The sequence below is a fragment of the Cyprinodon tularosa genome, unplaced genomic scaffold (assembly GCF_016077235.1).
Source record: "Cyprinodon tularosa strain WSP-4 unplaced genomic scaffold, ASM1607723v1 ctg1075, whole genome shotgun sequence".
NCBI classification, from domain to species: domain Eukaryota; kingdom Metazoa; phylum Chordata; class Actinopteri; order Cyprinodontiformes; family Cyprinodontidae; genus Cyprinodon; species Cyprinodon tularosa.
The window spans coordinates 99,463-122,297 of record NW_024037866.1 but is presented as its reverse complement, the minus strand read 5'-3'; the positions used below and the strand labels follow the sequence as shown (position 1 = coordinate 122,297).

The following is a 22,835-nucleotide window of genomic DNA, read 5'->3' as shown; positions in this document are numbered from 1 at the left end:
ATATCATTCATCCTTTCTTTATTCTTCCATATTAAGATGTTTTATAAACTTTTGGTCAACGCTGTTATTCAGTTCTGTGACGGTACCTGATTCTAGTGTAGAAAGTTTAAAAAAAACAACTGTAAGCTGGAAAGGGAAAGACAGTTTATTGGGGTTACCTTGGCAACGCTTCACAGCTAAAGATTCTGATTTCCTGTAAAGTAGCCAATCAGTGGCTGTGTCCACATGAGGAGGAGGGAGGCAGCGGGAAATCAGGAGCGCTCGTGTATTGGGGCCCAGCGGGTCTCTGTTTGCCCACGTTAAACGTCCTCATGATGAGTTCATGGGCGTCTGTATGAAGTACAGCTCTCCTGGTGTTTATTGCGTCTTCATATTACGTTATTATTGGTATTTATTGCATGTGAACTTTTGGCAGAATCCATTTTAAAGCTTAGAGCGACTCTGAGCCAGACAGAGGAGTTTGATCTGATCCCAGTAGAGATGCCCTTCCTCTCTGGTTGATACAAGAAACACAAACACACACAGGGGTAATCCGTAGAAAATAAACCTATGATTCAGATTATTAAACACGTTTGATGATGAGACTTGTCAAATAAAGTTTTAAAACAGCTTTAAAACATTTGAAACTACCTGCTCACTTTGATTGTTTAGAGCAGAGGTCCCCAACCACCGGGCCGCACAGAAAAAAATAAAATATATATATATATATATAATTTGTCTGAGTGATGTTTTATTTTGAAAAATTTTAAAAATTAGGGTATTACATGAGTCGGTTAATCTGTGCCCCTTGACACAGGTCAATTCAGGTCACGTGATATGTTAATCCAGTCAAAACACCTAAAGCTAGCTAAAATGAGTAAGAAACAGACCTGTTAGGACAGCTCCTTTGGAAAGGGGAAAAGGCCCAATGAGGAGAAAGAAGAAGAGGCTACAACTTCCAAGAAAATGAAAGCTGCATTTAAAAGACAATATCACGAGTCCTACATAAAATATGGATTTATCGCCCAAGGTGATTCTCACACGCCGAACCCACTCTGCATAATATGTGGCGACAGGCTAGCAAACGAGGCAATGAAGCCTTCAAAGCTGCTTCGTGCCTTAAAAGACAAACCTTTGGACTTTTTTGAAAGAAAAAAAAAATGAACAAGAAAGACAGAAGCAAGTACTGATGGCCACCACATCAACAAATGTGAGTGCTCTGAGAGCATCGTTCTTAGTGGCTAACCGTACTGCTAAGGCCAAGAAACCTTTTACTATTGGTGAAGAATTGATCCTGCCCGCTGCAAAAGACATTTACCGTGAACTTCTAGGAGAGGCCGCAGTTAAGAAGATAGCACAGGTTCCTCTTTCGGCTTCAACCGTCACTAGGCAAATAAATGAAATAGCAGAGGACATTGAGACACAACTGTTGGAGAGGATTAATACATCGCCGTGGTATGCAATCCAGGTTGACGAGTCTACTGATATTAACAACAAGGCAATACTACTTGTTTATGTGCAATATATATATCAGGAGGATGTACATGAGGATATGTTATGTGCACAATGGTTGCCAACCAACACCACAGCCGAAGCACTATTTAGGTCCGTGAATGATTACATCTCAGGTAAACTGAATTGGTCCTTTTGTGTCGGCATATGCACAGACAGAGCTGCTGCTATGACTGGGCGGCTTTCTGGATTAACGGCGCTGGTTAAGGAGGTTGCGCCTGAATGTGAAGCCACGCACTGTGTCCTTCACAGGGAAATGCTCGCTAGCCGAAAAATGTCACCTGAACTAAACAGCGTACTGAATGATGTTGTTAAAGTTATTAACCACGTCAAAGCACACGCCCTTAACTCGCGTCTGTTCGAGCAGCTTTGAGAGGAGATGGGCGCAGAGTACCGATGCCTTCTCTTACACACAGAAGTAAGGTGGCTAACTAAAGGGAGGTCGTTGGACAGAGTGTTTGACTTGCGGGTGCCGCAGCAGAGATTTCTTTCAGAAAAAAAGTCACCACTGCCAGCACATTTCAGTGACAAGGACTGGGTCGCAAAACTCGCTTACTTATGTGATATATTCAACCTGCTCAATGAACTCAAGCTGTCACTTCAAAGGAAAATGACAACTGTATTCAATGCAGCAGATAAAGTAGCTGCATTTAAAGCCAAACTGGAATTGTGGGGACGGCGAGTGAACAGCGGGATATTTGACATGTTTCAAACATTAGCAGGGATTTTAGAAGAGACTGAGCCTGAACCACCATTCTCACAGCTGGTGCACAATCACCTGTCTGTGCTTTTAAAAGAGTTCGAGTGGTACTTCCCAACCACAAAAGATCCCCGAACTGCAAAAGAATGGATCCGCGATCCATTTGTGAACAAACCATGTGAATCGAGTCTGTCCACGGCAAAAGAGGATCAACTGCTGGAGATTGAAAATGACGGAGGCCTTAAAACTTTGTTTCAGACAACAACTCTGCCCGCGTTCTGGATTAAAATCAAGGCAGAATATCCCGAGATCGCCACAAAAGCACTGAAAACCCTGCTTCCCTTTCCAACATCCTATGTTTGTGAAGCGGGATTTTCTGCGGTTACAGCGACCAAAACTACCGTATTTTCACGACTATAAGGCGCACTTAAACGTCTTTTTTTTCCCTTAAAATGTGCGGTGCGCCCTTTGGTGCGGTGCGCCCTATGTGTGTTGTAACTGCGACTTTTGAGACCACCTCATTGAGGAGATGATGAAAGAGTGGCTGAATGTAAGGAGACCAGGTGTTTTTTTCCCACTCATCACCATCGCTGTTAATATGTAACTCCATGTGTGCCCATCTCACAGCTGATGTGAAAAACATGGGGAAACAAATTAACGCTGTGCTCGCTGTTATTCAACCGCTCGACATTGGTGTGAACCGGACCCAGCAGGTGCAGCAGAAGCAGCGTGTTTACATGCAAAGTCAATGGTTGACGCGCGTATAGGTGCAGCAAAAGGTCCCGCAGCGCGTTTTGAGCAGCAGGCGCAGCGCGTCGGGAGCGTTTAAGCATCTGCCAACGCGCTGCTGCTGCTCGAGATGGAAAAATTTAAGTTTTGCTGCTGGACGCGCCGCATCAACCAATCAGAGAAGCTGATCTGGGAGCTGACAGCGAGACAGACACAGCGCTCTGATGACATATGATATTAACGCAAATGAAAAAGGCTGGATGGATGAGGAGATGATGAAAGCGTAGCTGAGGTAGGTGTATGTGAGGAGACCAGGTGGTTTTTTCCACGCATCACCATCTCTGTTAATCTGTGACTGCGTGCCCATCTCACAGCTGATGTGAAAAAAAGGTGAATCAAATGAACGCTGTGCTCGCCGTTATCCCGGGGGGTCTGACAAAGGAACTTCAACCGCTCGACATCGGTGTGAAGCGGCCGTTCAAAGTAAGGCTGCGAGCGGCGTGGGAGCGATGGATGACAGACGGAGACCACAGTTTCAGGAAAAGTGGAAGGCAGCGCCGGGCAAGTTACACCACCGTTAGCGGATGGATTGTTGATGCTTGGACTAAAGTGTCTGCTGGCTCTGTTGTTCAAGCTTTTGCAAAAGCCGGCATTATTTCTGAGGAGCCGCGCTGCACGGAAAGTGACTCTGACAGCGAAGAAGGGGAAACTGGCATGTCTGATTTAGCGCAGCTGTTTAATTCAGAAACAGAGGAGGATGACTTTGATGGGTTTGATTAATACTTTGTAATAAATACATGAATAAAGCACAATCATACTCAGTTTTGCCCCCGCTCTATTTTTCTACCTGAAAACTTAATTCAACAGCAGCCTCTGGGCGGGTCTCCTCCTCTTCACCGCGGCGGCTGGCAGGTGTTTTTTCATCTAAATAATCTAAATCCTGCAGCTATATTTGCTGTGATCAGTGGGAATAAAGTAGTTTTAATATGTTTTTAAGTGAGAAAGTCCACCTGAAAACTTCATAATTGCAGTCAGTTCATCCAGATTATCTACAGGTGCTGGTCATAAAATTAGAATATCATGAAAAAGTAGATTGATTTCAGTAATTCCATTTAAAAAGTGAAACTTGTATATTATATTCATACATTACATACAAACTCATATATTTCAGATGTTTATTTGGTTTAATTTTGATGATTACAAATGACAAAAAATGAAAATCTCAAATTCATCATATCAGAAAATTAGAATATTGTGAAAAGGTTCAAAATTGATGGCCCCTGGTGCCACACTCTAATCAGCTAATTAACTCAAACCACCTGCAAAAGCCTTTAAATGGTCTTTCAGTCTAGTTCTATAGGCTACACAATCATGGGGAAGACTGCTGACTTGACAGTTGTCCAAAAGACGACCATCGACACCTTGCACAAGGAGGGCAAGACACAAAAGGTCATCGCTAAAGAGGCTGGCTGTTCACAGAGCTCAGTGTCCAAGCACATTAATAGAGAGGCGAAGGGAAGGAAAAGATGTGGTCGAAAAAAGTGTACAAGCAAGAGAGATAACCGCACCCTGGAGAGGATTGTGAAACAAAACCCCTTCAAAAATGTGGGGGAGATTCACAAAGAGTGGACTGCAGCTGGAGTGAGTGCTTCAAGAACCACCACACACAGACGTATGAAAGACATGGGTTTCTGCTGTCGCATTCCTTGTGTCAAGCCACTCTTGAACCACAGACAGCGTCAGAAGCGTCTTGCCTGGGCTAAAGAGAAACAGGACTGGACTGCTGGTGAGTGGTCCAAAGTCATGTTCTCTGATGAAAGTAAATTTTGCATTTCCTTTGGAAATCAAGGTCCCAGAGTCTGGAGGAAAAGAAGAGAGGCACTTCATCCACGTTGCTTGAAGTCCAGTGTAAAGTTTCCACAGTCAGTGATGGTTTGGGGTGCCATGTCATCTGCTGGTGTTGGTCCATTGTGTTTTCTGAGGTCCAGGGTCAACGCAGCCACATACCAGGAAGTTTTAGAGCACTTCATGCTTCCTGCAGCTGACCAACTTTTTGGAGATGCAGATTTCATTTTCCAACAGGACTTGGCACCTGCACACAGTGCCAAAGCTACCAGTACCTGGTTGAAGGACCATGGTATCCCTGTTCTTAATTGGCCAGCAAACTCTCCTGACCTTAACCCCATAGAAAATCTATGGGGTATTGTGAAGAAGAAGATGCAATACACCAGACCCAACAATTCAGAAGAGCTAAAAGCCACTATTAGAGCAACCTGGGCTATCATAACACCTGAGCAGTGCCACAGACTGATCGACTCCATGCCACGCCGCATTGCTGCAGTAATACAGGCCAAAGGAGGCCCAACTAAATACTGAGTGCTGTACATGCTCATACTTTTCATGTTCATACTTTTCAGTTGGCCAACATTTCTATAAATCCTTTGTTTTTATTGGTCTTCAGTAATATTCTAATTTTCTGATATGATGAATTTGAGATTTTCATTTGTTGTCATTTGTAATCATCAAAATTAAACAAAATAAACATCTGAAATATATGAGTTTGTATGTAATGTATGAATATAATATACAAGTTTCACTTTTTAAATGGAATTACTGAAATCAATCTATTTTTTCATGATATTCTAATTATATGACCAGCACCTGTATTTCTGTCGGAGGCGCTCAGACCCCCACATACCAGCGGTGCGCCGACAGGAGAAATCCTTTCATCAGCAGCCTCTAGGCTGGGCAGCCTCCGGGTTCACCGCGGTGGCTGGCAGGTGTTTTTCAACTAAATAATTTAAACTGCAGGCACCAGGATACCGGTAATAAAAGCGAACATATTCCGTCGGCAGGTTTCAGGATTTTAAGTTAATTTAGGAGTGATCACAGCGCTCTGTCATCTGCGATGTGTCTGTCTCACGGCCAGCTGCCAGGTTTGATTAATACTTTGTAATAAATACATGAATAAAGCACAGTCATACGCAGTTTTGCCCCCGCTGTATTTTTAAATACGCAGTAGAGGTATTTAAAGGTAGTAGAGGACATGTACCTGTATATAAAAAATGCGCCCTATAGTCCGGTGCGCCTTATGTGTGTGTTAAATACAGAAATGGGACACATAACTGAGACTGCGCCTTTTAGTACGGTGCGCCTTATGGTCGTGAAAATACGGTAAGCAACGGAGCAGACTGGACATCAGGAGCACACTATGTGTTTCATTGTCTCCGATTACACCCAGATGGGACCGGCTTGTTTCGGAGAAACAAGCTCAGGGCTCCCACTAATTCAGCATAATGATGAGTTATGTTTTTATGCTATTTGTATTTTATTTTATGCCAGTTGTATCATTTTATTTGATCATATTTAACCCCCCCCCCCCGCCGCCGGTCGGTGAAAATATTGTCTGACATATAATCGGTCCGTGGGGCGAAAAAGGTTGGGGACCACTGGTTTAGAGCATAAATGACTTCACTGCTTCGTCTATTTGAAATAGATCTGTATCATCACCTCTTTCTGCTTGTTTAAGGCGCCTCCATCTGTTCAAACCAACAAAGGATGAAGAAGGAAGACGCAGATTGATGCGTCTTCTCCTGTTTTTACAGCCTGGAAGGAGAGAAACTACCAGCCAGTCAGAGTGATGGATCCAGACCAGTGATGGATCCAGACTACTGATGGATCCAGACCAGTGATGGGTCCAGGCCAGTGATGGGTCCAGGCTAGTGATGGATCCAGGCTAGTGATGGATCCAGGCTAGTGATGGATCCAGACTAGTGATGGATCCAGACCAGTGATGGGTCCAGGCCAGTGATGGATCCAGGCCAGTGATGGGTCCAGGCTAGTGATGGATCCAGGCTAGTGATGGATCCAGGCTAGTGATGGATCCAGACTAGTGATGGGTCCAGGCCAGTGATGGGTCCAGGCTAGTGATGGATCCAGGCTAGTGATGGATCCAGGCTAGTGATGGATCCAGACTAGTGATGGATCCAGACCAGTGATGGGTCCAGGCCAGTGATGGATCCAGGCCAGTGATGGGTCCAGGCTAGTGATGGATCCAGGCTAGTGATGGATCCAGACTAGTGATGGATCCAGACCAGTGATGGGTCCAGGCTAGTGATGGATCCAGACCAGTGATGGATCCAGACTACTGATGGATCCAGACCAGTGATGGGTCCAGGCCAGTGATGGGTCCAGGCTAGTGATGGATCCAGACTAGTGATGGGTCCAGACTACTGATGGATCCAGACCAGTGATGGGTCCAGGCCAGTGATGGGTCCAGGCTAGTGATGGATCCAGACCAGTGATGGGTCCAGGCCAGTGATGGGTACAGACTACTGATGGATCCAGACCAGTGATGGGTCCAGACTAGTGATGGATCCAGACTACTGATGGATCCAGACTACTGATGGATCCAGACCAGTGATGGGTCCAGGCCAGTGATGGATCCAGACCAGTGATGGGTCCAGGCCAGTGATGGGTACAGACTACTGATGGATCCAGACCAGTGATGGGTCCAGACTAGTGATGGATCCAGACTACTGATGGATCCAGACCAGTGATGGGTCCAGGCCAGTGATGGGTCCAGGCTAGTGATGGATCCAGACCAGTGATGGGTCCACGCCAGTGATGGGTACAGACTACTGATGGATCCAGACCAGTGATGGATCCAGACTAGTGATGGATCCAGACTACTGATGGATCCAGACCAGTGATGGGTCCAGGCCAGTGATGGGTCCAGGCCAGTGATGGGTCCAGGCTAGTGATGGATCCAGACCAGTGATGGGTCCAGGCCAGTGATGGGTACAGACTACTGATGGATCCAGACCAGTGATGGATCCAGACTAGTGATGGATCCAGACTACTGATGGATCCAGACCAGTGATGGGTCCAGACACACTAAGCTGTTTATAAGCACTTCTGCCAAAACAATCTCTGATGTTTTGCAGTTTTTCACCAAATGAATGAGGAAATGTGGAGCAGCTCAAAGGTTTCAGCTGAGTGGGACCATCTGATCTCATATTTAATGTTCTTGTTTCATCATCTTCCTCAGTTCTTAGTTTGCTCTTCTTACTCTGGTTATTTCAAATAATAAATCCTTGTCCACAAACACACATGTTCACCTAAATTTTCCTGTTATATCTTCACACTAGTAATGGCTCCATTGAGAGCGATGCGTGGGTGCTGCATGGAGCCCATAGAGCTGCATCGGTGCGTGTCGTCTCCAGAAAGTCATGTGTCCGATCCAGGAGGTTTTTCTGACTAACGGACTCACTAAACTGGGTTTAAAAACATTTCTACCAACATGATACATCTGCTAAAAATATATATTCAATCTCATATCATTTAAATGATCAAGAATGTTGGAGCCTAAAAGGAAAAGGAACGATTCAGTCAGTTTTTATTTTAATTTTCTGGTTGTCTCATCCTTTTCCTCTCATTTATCACTCAACTTATGAGTTAAAGTTCATTTCAAACTGACTCTTAGTTTATTTACTATTTTTATTGTACTTGTTTTAAAATTATGATTTAAAATCCTAGTGCACAAGCATCCTCATTCATTTTCCCCAAAATTTTCACGTTATGATAAATTTTACATTATTTATTGGCTGCATCTAAAAATATATTTTTAATTTAAATACAGATATTAAAAAATAATACAATATAAACTTCAATAACTTAAATATCATTGTGCTAGGTACTAGGTCATCAAATCAATTCAGTTGAGTCTGTCCAATCAGCTGTCTGTAGTGTCTTTAAATGTCCAGCAGGTGTCAGTATTCTGAAGGACAGAATCAACGTAGGATCAATAGTTTGGCCTCTAGACGCCTCATTAACCATCACTACCTCACATCTATGGATTGCATCTAAAAATATCAAAGATATTTAATTTAAACAAAGATAAGAAATAATCCATTCCAGCAAACAGTGGATTAAATCCTTCCAGGTCATCTAATCAGTCAGTTCAGGCAGAGGCTGCCTGTAGTGATGTTAAATGGCCAGAAGGTGTCAGTATTCAGTGGAATGACGCCTCATGAACCATCACTAATAAATGCTGTATATTATTGTACTATGGGTTGACTTCTGAACAGATTTCTCCATATTCTGTAATACTATAAATTCCCTCATATAATTTGTTTTTTTCTTCATGAATATTTTTCTGCTCATCCATTAAACCAAATCACCAGAGGTGACGCTCTCAGCCCGAGAGGCGATGATGTTCATCTCATCTCTAATCAATATAATCATATGATTGTTTAAGAGGTCTTTCCATATTCCTGTTGACCGCTGGTGGTGGATCAGCCAATCAGCTGTTTCTTCCTCAGCAGCCTGAAGACTGACCCCACTTCTAAAGAGCAAAATTATTTCATCAAAGTGTTTGCTGCTAAATATTATTCTGCAATAATGCAAACTAGGGCTGCAACTAACGATTATTTTAAAAATCGATGAATCAGCCGATTATTTTTTCGATTAATCGATGAATCGGACAAAAAATATTTTTTATACTAACCTCTTTATTCCAAAATAAACATCTTAGACGGAACAAACAAGCACACAAGTACAGGTTGCTCATTAACTGTCCTGGTGCAATATGAAAAATAAATGTTTGTGTTAAAACTACGCAAACTTACATGAGAAATGTAGCTGTACATCCACAAAATATAGGCTACTTTGTTTCATAAAGCGCAAAAAAAGACATTTTTGTTTTTAAAAGCCTCTAAGGGGTTCAAACAATAGGCCCCCCCATTTCAACAAATGAGTTTTTTTAGACTAGAAGAGGGCTGCCTTTTAAGACAGGAAAGTACAGCAGTTAAAGTTGCTACTTGAGAAATACTGAACCATAGAGATAAAAATAGCCTGTGATTCAAATTATAAATTGTATTTGGAATAAAAATGAGAGAACTAGGGGTGCTAAAAAACACATCCTCCAAAGACAGATATTTACATGGGAATGTGGCAGATAATTAATTGACATATTACTGATCTTGCTGGATTTTATTCTGCTTTACTTCTATAAATTGCAGGATCATCTTTACTTTATCTTTGCCAGATTTAAACTTTAAAAGTCTTGCCCTCATAATTTGCAAGTTAATTTATTTATAAAGTAAATGTAAACGCTGCTTAAGGTAGTTCAAATGAAATTTAAAGTAAAATAAGTAGCCAACCTTATCACTGTCTGTAACCTACTAACAAGATAAGGAAAGCATCAGATGAGCTACCTGAGAAACTAACGTAACGTTTCCCCACTTTAAAACCAAACAAACATGGTGGTTCCGTGCCATGTTAATTTCTTTTGAAAAAAGTTGCATGTTATCACTTTTTTCACTTTACAAAGCGCAGGCTATTTTAATTATTGTGATCAATTTGCGCCGTCAATCCCGGTGCATGCGCGCTTCATTTGCAGTCTGGACGCTGAGGCTCTGACTGAGAGGGACTCCTGCGGGAAAACGCGGTTGGGGTGGGGGAGGCGCCCCACGGCAGAGTAGGAATGATACATGCTTTCACGTAAGAGTCTCCAAAAGCCACCAGTGACACCGAAAAAAGTCGCCAGATTTGTCGCTAGTGGCTTTTTTGAAAAATAGTCGCTGGAGGGGTCTGAAAAGTCGCGGAGTTGGCAACACTGCTCCTGCGGCGCTGACTCGCTCTGCCGTATTTTTTTTCCTTCCTCTTTCAGTCAAGAGGCAGTGATGACGGCGCGGCGGATGACGCAATAATCGCGCGACACAACTAATCGATGATGAAATTCTTTGCCAACGCTTTTAAAAGTCGATTTTTATCGATTTTATCGATTCGTTGTTGCAGCCCTAATTAACACCACCAGATTGAAGGAGAACCAGCAGCAGATGGCTGGCTGCTGCCACCATCTTTAGTCAGAGCATTTGACCCAGAGCATTTTCCTCTAACATTCGAGTCTTTAACTTTAACAGCTGGATTTTCCTGCATCTGGATCAAAGTTTGAACTAAGATGCATTTCAGCACCTCTCTTTGCCGAGGAGTTGGTGGCAGAAATAGATTCCTGTTAACCGTTCCCTCGCCATAGAAATCAACCTTTCATCCTTTATTTGTTCTGACAACCTTTACCAGACTGGACCCAAAGTTCAGGGAAAGTTAAGACCTTTAGCGGCAGAGCTTGCTGTTCAGAAAGAGAAAAGAGATGCATTAATATCAACAGCAAACAACCAGACTCACTAGATATTTGGTATTTTACAAAGAAGATGAGATTTATTTGTCCAACATTTCTCAGAGCATTTTCACCAAAAGAAAAAATATTTATAATGAAATTAAACTTAGCTGTTATGTCAGTTTCATTTTTTTAAGTACAATATAACAGAATGAAGGGAGGTGCTCAGAGAGCTGAAGCTCTGCAGATACCATCCAGAGCTACACAAGTAGAATGAGGTGATGGTTGGATTACTGATACCATTTGTTACCGATACTACCTTTAAAAAAATACAGGGCCACGTTGCAGCTGCGTGTCCAGCTTCTTCATCTCCCATCGTCAGAACTTCAGCATAAAGAAAAAAGGTGGCGCTAAATCAATGAGTTCTTCTGTAACCAGGTGCGGGTTAACAAAGAGATCCTTCTAGAAAAGCCAAACTGGCAGCAGAAGTTTTCAGCTGCTTTCCAAAGGTCGCTCTTTGTGGACCCCTACCATCATTTTAATAAACACCAAAAAAAAAACAAATAACTAAACAATCTGATTCTGTTCTATTAAGCAAAACTGATCAAAGATCCATAAAACAGGAAGTTTTAACTGCTATAGAAAAGTAGAGCTGCTGCTGCTGAGGCCTGTGAGAGTCTGGTCCTTACCATGGCGCCAAGCAGGAGAAGGTGATCAGAAAGCCACTCATCCCCCATGGTGGAGCAACCACAACCTAGAAGAAACTGTCAACAAGGTTTAGCAGTAAGGTGCCATCATCATATCATCAGACATGCACATTCTGCAGCTGTGAGGCGGCTCTAATCTTCCTCCATTAGGTTCTGCACAGTCTCAATATGAGAAAACAAGTACTTGACCCTACATTTGGAGCGAGGCGCTTGCGCTCGCTGCACACTTAGTGCAGAACTCCACTGACACGTGGTTCTTGTCCACATGCAGGCACACGCCAGCAGACGCCTCCTTCTCCTCCACTTTCACCCGTTTCCTGGGCAACGCATAATCATGGTCGTTAGAGAGAGGCCCCTGGAAAAGTGAGGAAGATAATTTCATCCCATTCACACCGCTCAGTCTGGACAAGAGTTGGGCTAACATGCTCTCATTGGCCAGCACAGCCCTCAGATACCTGCTTTCATCTTCCAACTCTTCCACTCGCTTAGTTAGCTCACAGTTCTCCTGTTTGAGCGCCGTGTTCTCCGTCGAAAGGAGGCCAACTTGCTTCTCCAGGCTGCTGACATATTCCTTCTTTTTCAGGCGATTCATCCTGGCAGCGATGGCGTTCTTGTTGATGACGTGGCTGGCCTGGTTCTGTCGGTGTTTCATCCTGGAACCGGATGACCTTCTCTCTGGAGACGTGCAGGACGAGCTGTCGAACCCAGAGTTGGTGACATCATATGCTTCTAGATCCGTAAGGTCAATGCCAAACAGGGGGGAGGAAGCGTCCTTTTCTAGAGACCATCTCAGATCTTCAAACAGGTCTTCCAGCTGGATCCCTGCAGGATCTGGATGGTCAGCAGCAGCCGCTTCGGATGGGCAGAGCACATCTGGCCCCATTTCCACCTCTTCCATCACTTCCACCTCAGACGGCGTCTCCGTGGCACGGCTCCTTCTCCTGGTGATCATTGTGATTTGAGGAATAGATCGCAGACCTTTTCACCAGAGAGGATCTTATCAATCCAAGTCTGTGGAAACATCATAGAATAAATTATTAATCTTAAAGGGTAAACCTTACAGCTAAAAATATGATTGAAATATATTCTTCCTCTTGGTGACATAATCATGGCCACTGAAATGTTTGATTCAGTCTGATTTCTGATTTAATCCCGAAAATGATCTGCAGCAGGTTAAACATCCCTTTGTGTTCATTTAATCCTAATCTTAATCTAACTTGTAAGCTTTAATGTAATCTGTAATTTTTGATAAATAGGATTTAACTAGTCAACTAGCAGCTGAACCTGCTTAACTTCCTCCAGTCAACGACACTTCCTGTCTGACTGATCACGTGACCTGAAAGACGTTTAACCAACGTTGCTAACTGCTGTTAGCTTCCTCTGATCCAGAAAAGGCTAATCCAGCGTTTATTAGAAGAAGGCGGAGTAAAAACTCGGTTATTATAAATATAAAAACCAACATTATATAAATTCTCCCTCCATTATTAACTTCCGGTCCCATATTAGCATCAGAAGGCCTTAGCTTCCTTTAGCACGGAGCCCGTTTTTAAACCTATAAATCGGTTATATTCCAGCCAATACGGGCAGCAAATGATAGCAGTGGTGCAAACGATCAACAGTCTGCAAATGAATGCCTGTTTTTATAAATAGACTTGTCTCGGAGTGGCTAATGCTAACTTTAGCTTCAGGCCGGAAAAAGAAGCTAAAAAAACCAAGGACTTAATGACGCAGCAGTTCCCTCTACAAACACGTAGCGCCCCTTGCTATCAAACTCTATCGATAGAAAGCAATGGAGGAACCAAAAGCTATAAAATATAAATGAATATTTTTAATTTACATCAAACCGATAAAGGAGAGAAGGAGGCAGCGAGTTCCTGAGCGAAGATCAGCGGTAGCTTTCCTTTCTTCTTCTTCTTCTTTTCTATCATGGCGGATCGCAAGCGACTTTAAGGTGCATACCGCCACCTACTGTTCATGAGTGTGTAGCAACACTGTTTTACATCTATTAAATTCTATTTTTTTATTTTGTATTCTGAAGATAAATAAATAATGCTTTCCTTAATCTATAAATATCCTTTATATTTCTTTTATTTCCCAATAATCATTTAAGACTCCATTCTTGGCCTGTCCTTTCAACTCTTCTCAATTTCTCCCTTTCAGGTCCAGATGTTTTAAAGTTCATCAATACGTGTTCTACAGTTTCTATCTCTCCACATCCTTCACATTTATCATTATTTTTCCTCCCTATTAAATATAAATTGTCCTTTAAATAAGTATGACCTACTCTTAATCTGATCATTATTATTTCTTCCCTTCGGTTTCTGTCATTAATATTTCTATTTAATACTGACTTTTGTACTTTATACAATCTTCTTCCTTTTTTAATCTTCATTCCACCATTTTTCAATTTCTTTCCTCTTAATAAATTATTTTCCTTCCCCTTTCCCTAAAGGAATTGTTTTTATTGCCTCCTCTAAAGCCCTTTTTGCTAATTTGTCTGCCTTTTCATTTCCTTTTACCCCTTCATGTGCTAGCAGCGGTAGCTTTCCTTTCTTCTTCTTCTTCTTCTTCTTCTTCTTCTTGTAGAATTTATTGCCGGTTGGCAAACAACTATATGGTGCATTACCGCCACCAACCAGTCAGGAGTGTGGATCAGGACAACATGCTCAAACTATATTCTTCTCGCTAAACCTGTTACTAATAAATAATGAAACATAATTCTATAACCTTAAGTCCTTTTCCTTAAAATATTTATTAGACAATTCTGCTCTTTTTCCTTTTCAAGACTCCTTATCAGCTGTGTTCTTTGGTATTTCCTACAGTTATGCATAACATGTTCTATCGTTTCAAATTCCCCACATCACAACTTCCTGTTTCATGTTTTCCCATCAACTGTAATGTTGAATTAAGCCCTGTATGTCCAAACCACGGTCTTGTTATTATCCTTTCTTGTATTCTGTTCCTCCCGATTTTCCCGTGAACGTCTCCAACCTTCCTTTGTATTCTGTGAAGCCATATTCCTTTTATATGCTCTGTTTTTGCCATTTTTCTTGAATCTTTCTTTTAATAAAACTGTGATTTACTGATATCAATTCATTCTTATATCACTGTTACTTTTGTTTATCGACTCTCTAGCTTTCTTATTATTTCCTTTCACTCCTATATGTGCAGGAACCCAAAGAAAAACTACCGTTAGCCCTATCATTTGAATATGATACAGTGTTTGCTGAATTTCTAATAAAATATCTGGACGGCTTTCTGAATGATTTCTTTTTAAACTGATCAATGAAGAACTTGAATCTGAACATATAACAGCTCTTAGTGGTTTTACTCCCTCAATCCATTCTAGCAACTAATAATGCAATCATTTCTGCCGTATAAACAGATAACCCTTCGTTTAATTTCCTCCCTATATGCAGTTTAAACTCTGGAATAATTACACCTACTTCCGTTTGTCCTAATTGGCTCTTTGATGCATCCAAATAAACTTTTACATAAATATAAAACTGTTCTATATATTCCTCCACTATTATAGAATTAAATATATTTATTTTGCTTCTATTTTTCCTTTCCAGTATTGATAAATCTACTATTATTTCAGGTAAAAATCCAGGGTGGTGTTATTGATAAAGGAACAGTTGGACTAATGTTTAAATGATTTAATCCTAAGTCTGTTGCTTTCTGAATAATTGTCCGACCAAATAATTTATTATCAGCTTTTTCTTTCTCACTGCAGGGATGTAAAGTTACCTGTGTAGGACAGCTTGGATTGTGTCCTTGCAAATTAAGCCAGTATTTTAATGACGGTTGCATTCTTCTCAGTTCTAGTGGCATTTCACCAACCTGCACCTGTAAGCTGATGTTGAAGTTGTCCTAATTGCTCCAGTTATCAAACGCAGTGCTGTCTCCGATGCTGATCCAAACACTATACTTCCATAATCAACTGTTGACCTAATTAGATTTATAGAAACTAATCTTATAGCTTTCCTATCTCCTCCCATTCAAACCCAGCTAAACATCTCATTATATTAAGTATCTTTTTAAATTTTTCAATAACCTTATCTATGTGCACTTTCCAGGATATTTTTTCATCAAACTATACTCCTAAGAATTTAAATTTCTTAACTCTCTCTAGATCTTGATTATATAACTTCAGTTGTACTTCTTGGTTTCTTTTCTGAGTAAAAAGCAATACTTTTGTTTTATCTACTGAAAATTTAAAACTCCATTTGTAAGACCATTGCTCAATCTTATGAATGGCTTTTTGGACTTTCCCTACAATAAATGTAATATTCTTTCCACGTTTCCAGATAACAAACAATGAACAACCCAATTCATTTTCTATTTCTTTAAATGCATCGTTTATCATGACTGAAAATAATAAAGGACTTATAATACTGCCTTGTGGAGTTCCGTTTTCTATTTCATTTCTCCTTGAAAGACTCTTACCTGTATTTTCCGTTCTGTTAAAAAGTTCTCTATCCAATGATAAATTCTTCCAAAAAAGCCAATTTTCCTCAACTTGATCAATAATCCCTCTTTCCTCTTCTTCTTCTTGTGAGGTTTTATGGCGGTTGGCAAACTAGTGAAAAGTGCATTACCGCTAACCTGACTCCGCCAGATGGATTTGCTCCGCATATCCATCTGGAAACCTTCCGTTGAAGTAATTTTGGGAAGGGGCAAAAATACTGGTTAGCTGATTGGCCTATGTTGGTGATAGACGGGCCAAATAAACCAATCAGATCAACGAAGCATATGACGTACTAACAGAGCGACGACGAAGAAGAGCCAATTGATAGATCAAACTCTTGCTGAAACCAGTCGGGAGAAGAGCAAAAACATCTTTTCCTCTGAAAAAAGCCTCCAGAGCAGTGTTTTGCTCTTCTTTCAGTGAAGAAATACTCTGTAATTCCGATAAAACTTGCTCGATAGCCACGCTAACGCTAGTTTCATCGGCTGAAGCCGCCATGTTCTTTAGACTGAACTGTCGCGCTTCTCGTTGCGTCACACCTCAACCCGCCTCAAAGCCAACGCTGATTGGACGTTCGTTTGGTGAACGGCTCCAAATTTTCTTTAACGGAGAGTCTCCAGACTGATCTGCGAGTGAAACCTTGAAAGCTCGCGAGATCAGGATGGTCTCACGAGGCTACATTACCGCCACCAACTGATAAGGAATAAAACAAGGAAAAAGGAAAAGACTCACCCCCAGAAAAAACAAAACGTTTAATTTACCCAACAAAGTAAATTGACGTCACATTCGCCCTCATGATTTCTAATTTATCTTTAAGTTATCGTCACTCTGCAGTCTCTGATGGTCCTACTGGTTTTCCCATCATGCTTTCAACTGTTTCCAAGTTTAAATTTCTAACTTCAAGATACTTTTCTGCAGCTTTCACTATTATTTTGATTTTTTCTGCAGTTTTTCTTGTCGTCTGAGCACCACAGTTGATCACTTCTACCATGAAAAGAACAAAATCTTTCTTTTTAACAATAAATGAATGAATCTTCTGCAGTGCTGAGTCTCTCCTCCAGAGGTTTTAAACTTGTCATTTCCTCCACTGTTGGTTTGGGTCTCTATACGATGACTTCATATTATCAGCATTCTGATGGCATTTTAGCCAAAGGATTTTTATCAAAAACATAATTAATGTGCACAAATAAGGAATAGTTGTATTAACCATACAAGTAAATAGAGTTTATAGGGCCCCCAGGAACCTGCTCGCAACACGCTTTCCATCGTTAGTTGAATCAAATAATCCAGACATAATTGTTAAAAGTTTTCTATTTAAACTCAGCTAATTGCATCTACTTTGCAGTATTAGAAATGATGCTTGTTGTTCAAAAGGAAAAATCCCATCCTGCTGTTCACTGGTCTTCTGTTCTACGCTGTGTTGAATTAACTGATAATTGAATTAAATCCACTATTTCCAAACTGAAACCTGGTTATTATCTCTAACCTCTATTCTGCTCCATCCAGCCTTTCCTCTAACTTGAACAGAACATCAGGACGGCCTGCAATTATACCAAGATTGTAAAAAATTATATAAACATTTTGCATTTAATATAAAAAAAAATTCCTTCAGTCAATCTGGTCTATAATCCAGAACTCCTCAAGTGGAAAAGGTTTTAGCTTCATCTGGTTTGATTTCGTAAAAAGCCTTCTTTGAGGAACCATTGGCTATTGGATTATTACTCGATTAATCAAAAAAATTATCGATAAGATTAAAGGATTAGTAAAATAATGGTTAGCAGCATCGTGACGTCCTGCAGCTGATCTAATGCTGGCAGCACGGCTGCTCTGCAGGATCGGATCTAAAACAAGTAAAGCTTTCTTTAATGTTTGTCCTTAATCTGAGATTATCTGCCAGTAGAATACATCTCCAAATAATTATATTCTTTAAACTTGAAATAAAATAAGTTCTTTTCCTGTTTCAACAATCTTATTCTTTTGGAAAACGGTCTTACTTAAAATACATTTAAAGGAAAATTTATTAAATTTATTTAGATTTTTGGATTGTATTAGTTCCCCTTTATAAATCAATCTCTTTGTTTTAATCTGGAATAAGAACTGAAAAACAAACCCTGATCTAATCCAGAGGATCTGAAAACATATTGATGTATTTTTTTATATTTAGTCACATCTTCTCCATCCAGGCATAATGTTCGTCCAACAGTTTCATATTTCCGTGGATTTATTGAATAATCTGAGCTGATGGTTCCTTAACAAGATACCGGCTGTTTAGATTAGTTTCAAAGGAACAGAGTTTGACACTAAAACATGTTTCATGTCCCGAGTGGATTTCCTCTGGAAAACAAATATCTATATTCTGTAATGTTTTAATCTTAATCTGCCAAGTAAGATTATCATTTCTGAACCTTCAGATAGATTCATTTATTTTAGTAAAATCATGGATCATAAAAGTAAACAAACCATTTTTATACAATAATACATTTAATCCTCTTAATATTTTAAAACTTTCCTTTAGTTTGTTTTTATAAAAACAAATTAAAGCTCCTTTTCTGTGATATTCAGCTTTATTCACGCAGCGGTCTGATGAACCTTCAGTCACCATGAAAGAGTTCATGTAAAAAAAAGAGTTTATTCCACATAAAAGAACAAAAGTAAATTACAAACAACAAAGGACCAGTTTTTATTTGGTTTTTAATCTAAATCTAGTTGCAGTGAAAGGATGGAAAACAAATGTTTCCTCTAAAAGGAGCCAATCAGAGGCTGTTTAACGTCGCCTCCTGAAGCTCCGCAGAGCGCCACGTTTTTCTGACGTCAGCTTTAACCAGCGGCTCCTCCTCTAAGTCTGATTGTGATGGCCGTCTGTGGGGTCCACGGCGCCTGTGGCCCCCACGGGGCCTGCGTCTGTTGACTCGTCGTCTGTGGGGTCCACAGCGACTTTATTTGCTTCACATCTCTGATCAAAACAGCTTGAGTCCAGATTTCAGTCTGCTGACGTCACTCTGGGTCCAGAGGAGACCTTCTGCGGTTCTAGTGAGCCCAGAGGCCCCCGGGGCCGCCTGCTTCCTGCTGCCCTCCAGCTCCATTGGCTGCTCAGAGACCGCCATCGCTGAATAGGTTTCCGCCATGAGGCAGGATGGATCGTCTTGCTGCCCAGGAACCTTCCCCAGAGGAAAGTTCTTCCACTGCACCTTGTCAAAGCACACCTGCCAGGGGGAACCCCTGAGCAGCTTGGCCTTCTCAGCCAGGGCCTCGGCCCCTCTCGGGTCGCCGGGGGCCTCGCTCCTCTCACTGCTGCTCCTTAGAGGGCCGCGCTGCTGCAGACTCTCCAGGGTGTAAACGGGCTGCTGCTGCTGCTCCTTGGGGGGGCGGAGCTCCGTGCTGGACGTCTGCGTGTAGATGGAGCAGAGCTGGAGCAGCTTCTGCTGGGTTTCCTGAGGCAGCGGATGCTCCATGTCATCCAGGATGACCTGCAGCAGGTGAGGCGTGTAGACGCAGGGCGCCTCCAGACACGCAGAGAGCAGCTGCTGCCACCGCAGCTGGATGCGGTTCACATAGATCCGCTCCTTCATCCGGGCCTTCTTCTGCATCTTCTTTTCGAAGCGGAACTGGAACTTGTTGCTGTTGCAGAGGATGACCTCTGAGGTCCAGGCGCAGACGAAGAACAGCCGCCGCTCGTTCTGGCCGCTGCTCAGCAGCTTCAGCTCCAGGAGGAGCTTCTCCAGGAGCAGGTGGATGAAGGAGGGGGAGTGCAGCATCCTCAGCAGGGGGAGCCAGAACCGGAGGAAGACGGGGGGGATCCTGGGCTCCGAGGAGCCGGAGCTCTCGGGCGGCTCGCAGCCTAAGGTTTCCAGCTGCTGGGCCGTGGGAACCAGGAAGCCGTCCTCCAGCAGCACCTCCACCAGCAGCTGGCTGGACTCCAGCGACGCCTGCTTGATCTCCTCCAGTAACCAGCTGAGGTCAGCGAATGGCGGCGGCTCCTCCTGGGCTCCGTCCAGAGTCTTGAAGCGCTCCTCCTCGTAGGACACCAGCAGGTCCCGGGCAGCCTTGTACGCCTCCATCTCCTTCTGCCTGCTCATCAGCTCCTCCTGCCGCCTCCTCTCAGCATCCTCCTCCTCCTCCCCATCAGACTGGGCCTCCCAGTCCTCCTCAGCCCCCCCTCCCAGCTGCCTGGACCAGTACTCCTGCTGGAGCCAGTCCAGGGCCACCCTGCAGCCCTTCCTGCACCACCTGAGCGTGGGCAGCTTCCTGTGGGTGAACGCGTGCCTCAGGTCCACCACCCACTCAGGGATGTTCAGCCTCCCGGCCAGCCGCCTCAGAGGCTGGGCCTTCATCCCCTGCTTCCGCTCGGTGATCAGGTTAACGAACCGGACCAGGGCCGTCCCGTACAGGAGGACCAGCTCATCCCCGCCCAGCTGACCGGACCGCTCCAGAACCTGACACCGGACCAGTTCGGCCGTGCAGTCCACGGCCACGGGCGTGCTGTGGGCGTAGCGGGCCTTCCACGCAGAGACCCTGTTCAGCGCGAACCTCTGCAGGGCGGGATCCTTGGAGTAGAGGTAGTCCAGCACCTGGTCCCACTCCGCCTTGGTGATCCACGCCACAACATGGCGCCTTTTCTCCGAGCTGCTCTTCTTCATCTCAGCGGCGGAGGAACTTCCCTTCCCACGGATCCCGGACACGCGTGAAGATAAACCGCGAGGATTTCAGCCCCGCGGCATCAAACACATGAATATTGCTCGGTCAGGCTGGTTTTCTTACGGAAGTGACGTCATTAAGCTATTATCATTGCGTTCCACACCGTGAACCGCTCCTGCGCTGCTGCCCCCTGGTGGCCGGAGCGGAACCCCTGTTTCTGTTGCCATGGTAACGTGGTCCCAGAGCCAGCAGCAGGTTTTAATCAGGAAACTCGGAGCTGATTTCAGTCAAAAATCAAATAAATCAAATATTTAAGAATTAAATGAATTAAATTTTTATGGTGCTTTAAACAGATTACTTTGACTTCAAATGAACCAAAATGTTTTCAAACTAAATACATACTACGTACTAATATACTTTACTATTTTCTTTTTACAAAAATACTTTTAAGAGGTTTACTTGTTTTACAGCGCCCCCCCCATCAAGTAGATATCATATTATAATGAAATAATAATACTTTAAACAATTTTACTCTTGTCTGTTCTGCTTTCCAAGCCTAAAGCAGCATAATTACATGAAGTTTGGTTTTTATACATTTTATAAAATATTCACTACAATCAATACAAAATATACTTACTTGTTTGCATGCTGTTTAGTAAGATTAAAAAATATATATTTCCACATAAAATATGATTTGGGGTTTAGTTAAAATGAAGTAGACGAATAATTGTGAAGCTAAATAATTCAGTGTTTGAATGAATAACTGTTTTCATAAAGAAAAAAGAAGCTGAAAGCTGCGCTGGTTGATGATTTAAACAGCTGAAAATATCTGGAGCTAATGTGAGTGAAAACAAAGAAGGATCATTGTTTAACACAAAAAGACTTTAGACTCCGGTTCACCCTCCAGTCCAGCTGGCGGCGGTAATGAGTCAATATGGCTGCTTAATTTTAAAGTAAAACCCAGAGAAGAAGAAAGGCGGGAATTGAAATGGGCGTTGCACTGGGAATGGAAGTTTTCTGTGGAAAAACAAAGTAATGATATTTATTCCGAAAAAAAACAAGGACTTAAAAATTAAAATTTATAATCAAGAATTAGAGCAAGTAAAATGTATAACATTTTTAGGACTATGGTTTGATGAGAAACTGAAATAGATTATACATAGTACAGTGTTTTTGGGTCTGTCTTGCAAGAATTCCATTCTTGGGATCACATTTTGCAGCAGGGAACCGCTGTCCTCCACAAAGTCCAGATCCATGAAAACGTCCAGGAATGGGTCATTCTGGTCAGGCAGGTGACGTGCAGATGTAGGAGTCGTCTTTCCCCAGCTGTCATCAATTTTATCAGACGTTCAGAAAGCGCCACGTCAGTCTGGTGGACAGGACCCCAAGCAGTGAGCTGCTGGCAATGACTGGACTGTGAATGAATGGGCAAAAATATATGAGATATTCTCTAAAAATAACCCAGTCATTGCTGTACCACCATGGTTGTTTCCAGAAACAAAAGTTGACAAGAAAATACATGAAATGAAAAGAGAATGGAAACATAATGAAGTTGGGGTTAAAACTAGACAATTGTATTATAGTTTTTAAAAATGTACACAGATGGTTCAACAAATTGAAAGGGAAATGTGGGAATAGAGATATTCATTCCAGAGTTTGATATATGCAAAAGATTAACAGACCTTTTATCTATATACACAGCAGAAATGGTAGTAATTATTATTAGTTTCCAGTGGGTGGAGGAGGTCAGACCGGACAGGGTGGTGATTTGCACAGATTCTAAAGCTGCAATAGAAAGCATTCATTCAGGAGGAAATAATAGGAAAGACCTTGTACTAGAAATTAATCAGAGTTTGTTTAGGTTATTTAGGTATGGAATATATGTTCAGTTCTGTTGGTTTCCAGCACATGAAAGGGTGAGAGGAAATGAAATAGCAGACAAGTTAGCTAAAGGCTTTAGGAAAGCAGAATAGAGATCAGATC

General features: G+C 42.2%; 2 protein-coding genes across 3 annotated transcripts; both read right to left on the bottom strand.

The window, feature by feature from the left end:
- Positions 1-11,113: 11,113 nt before the first annotated feature.
- Positions 11,114-13,697, bottom strand: crebzf (CREB/ATF bZIP transcription factor). Of its 2 annotated transcripts, XM_038290550.1 has the most exons (4): positions 13,584-13,697; positions 11,941-12,757; positions 11,729-11,803; positions 11,114-11,423 (listed from the first exon to the last, which is right to left on the bottom strand). In XM_038290550.1, the coding sequence occupies exons 2-3, from the start codon at positions 12,696-12,698 to the stop codon at positions 11,794-11,796; spliced, it is 768 nt and encodes a 255-aa protein (XP_038146478.1). In that variant the 5' UTR covers positions 12,699-12,757; positions 13,584-13,697; the 3' UTR covers positions 11,114-11,423; positions 11,729-11,793. The 2 variants fall into 2 exon arrangements, with proteins under 2 accessions (XP_038146478.1, XP_038146488.1); XM_038290560.1 differs by lacking the exons at positions 11,114-11,423; positions 11,729-11,803 and having other exon boundaries at positions 11,960-12,101; positions 12,202-12,757.
- A 5,129-nt stretch (positions 13,698-18,826) lies between these two features.
- On the bottom strand, positions 18,827-21,010 carry las1l (LAS1 like ribosome biogenesis factor). The gene has a single exon (XM_038290537.1). The coding sequence runs from the start codon at positions 20,852-20,854 to the stop codon at positions 19,175-19,177; it is 1,680 nt and encodes a 559-aa protein (XP_038146465.1). The 5' UTR covers positions 20,855-21,010; the 3' UTR covers positions 18,827-19,174.
- Positions 21,011-22,835: the final 1,825 nt, after the last annotated feature.

What these genes read in the sequence shown, in the direction of transcription:
- crebzf (XM_038290550.1), bottom strand. Translation starts at nt 12,698, where the DNA reads ATGATCACCAGGAGAAGGAGCCGTGCCACGGAGACGCCGTCTGAGGTG.
- las1l (XM_038290537.1), bottom strand. Translation starts at nt 20,854, where the DNA reads ATGAAGAAGAGCAGCTCGGAGAAAAGGCGCCATGTTGTGGCGTGGATC.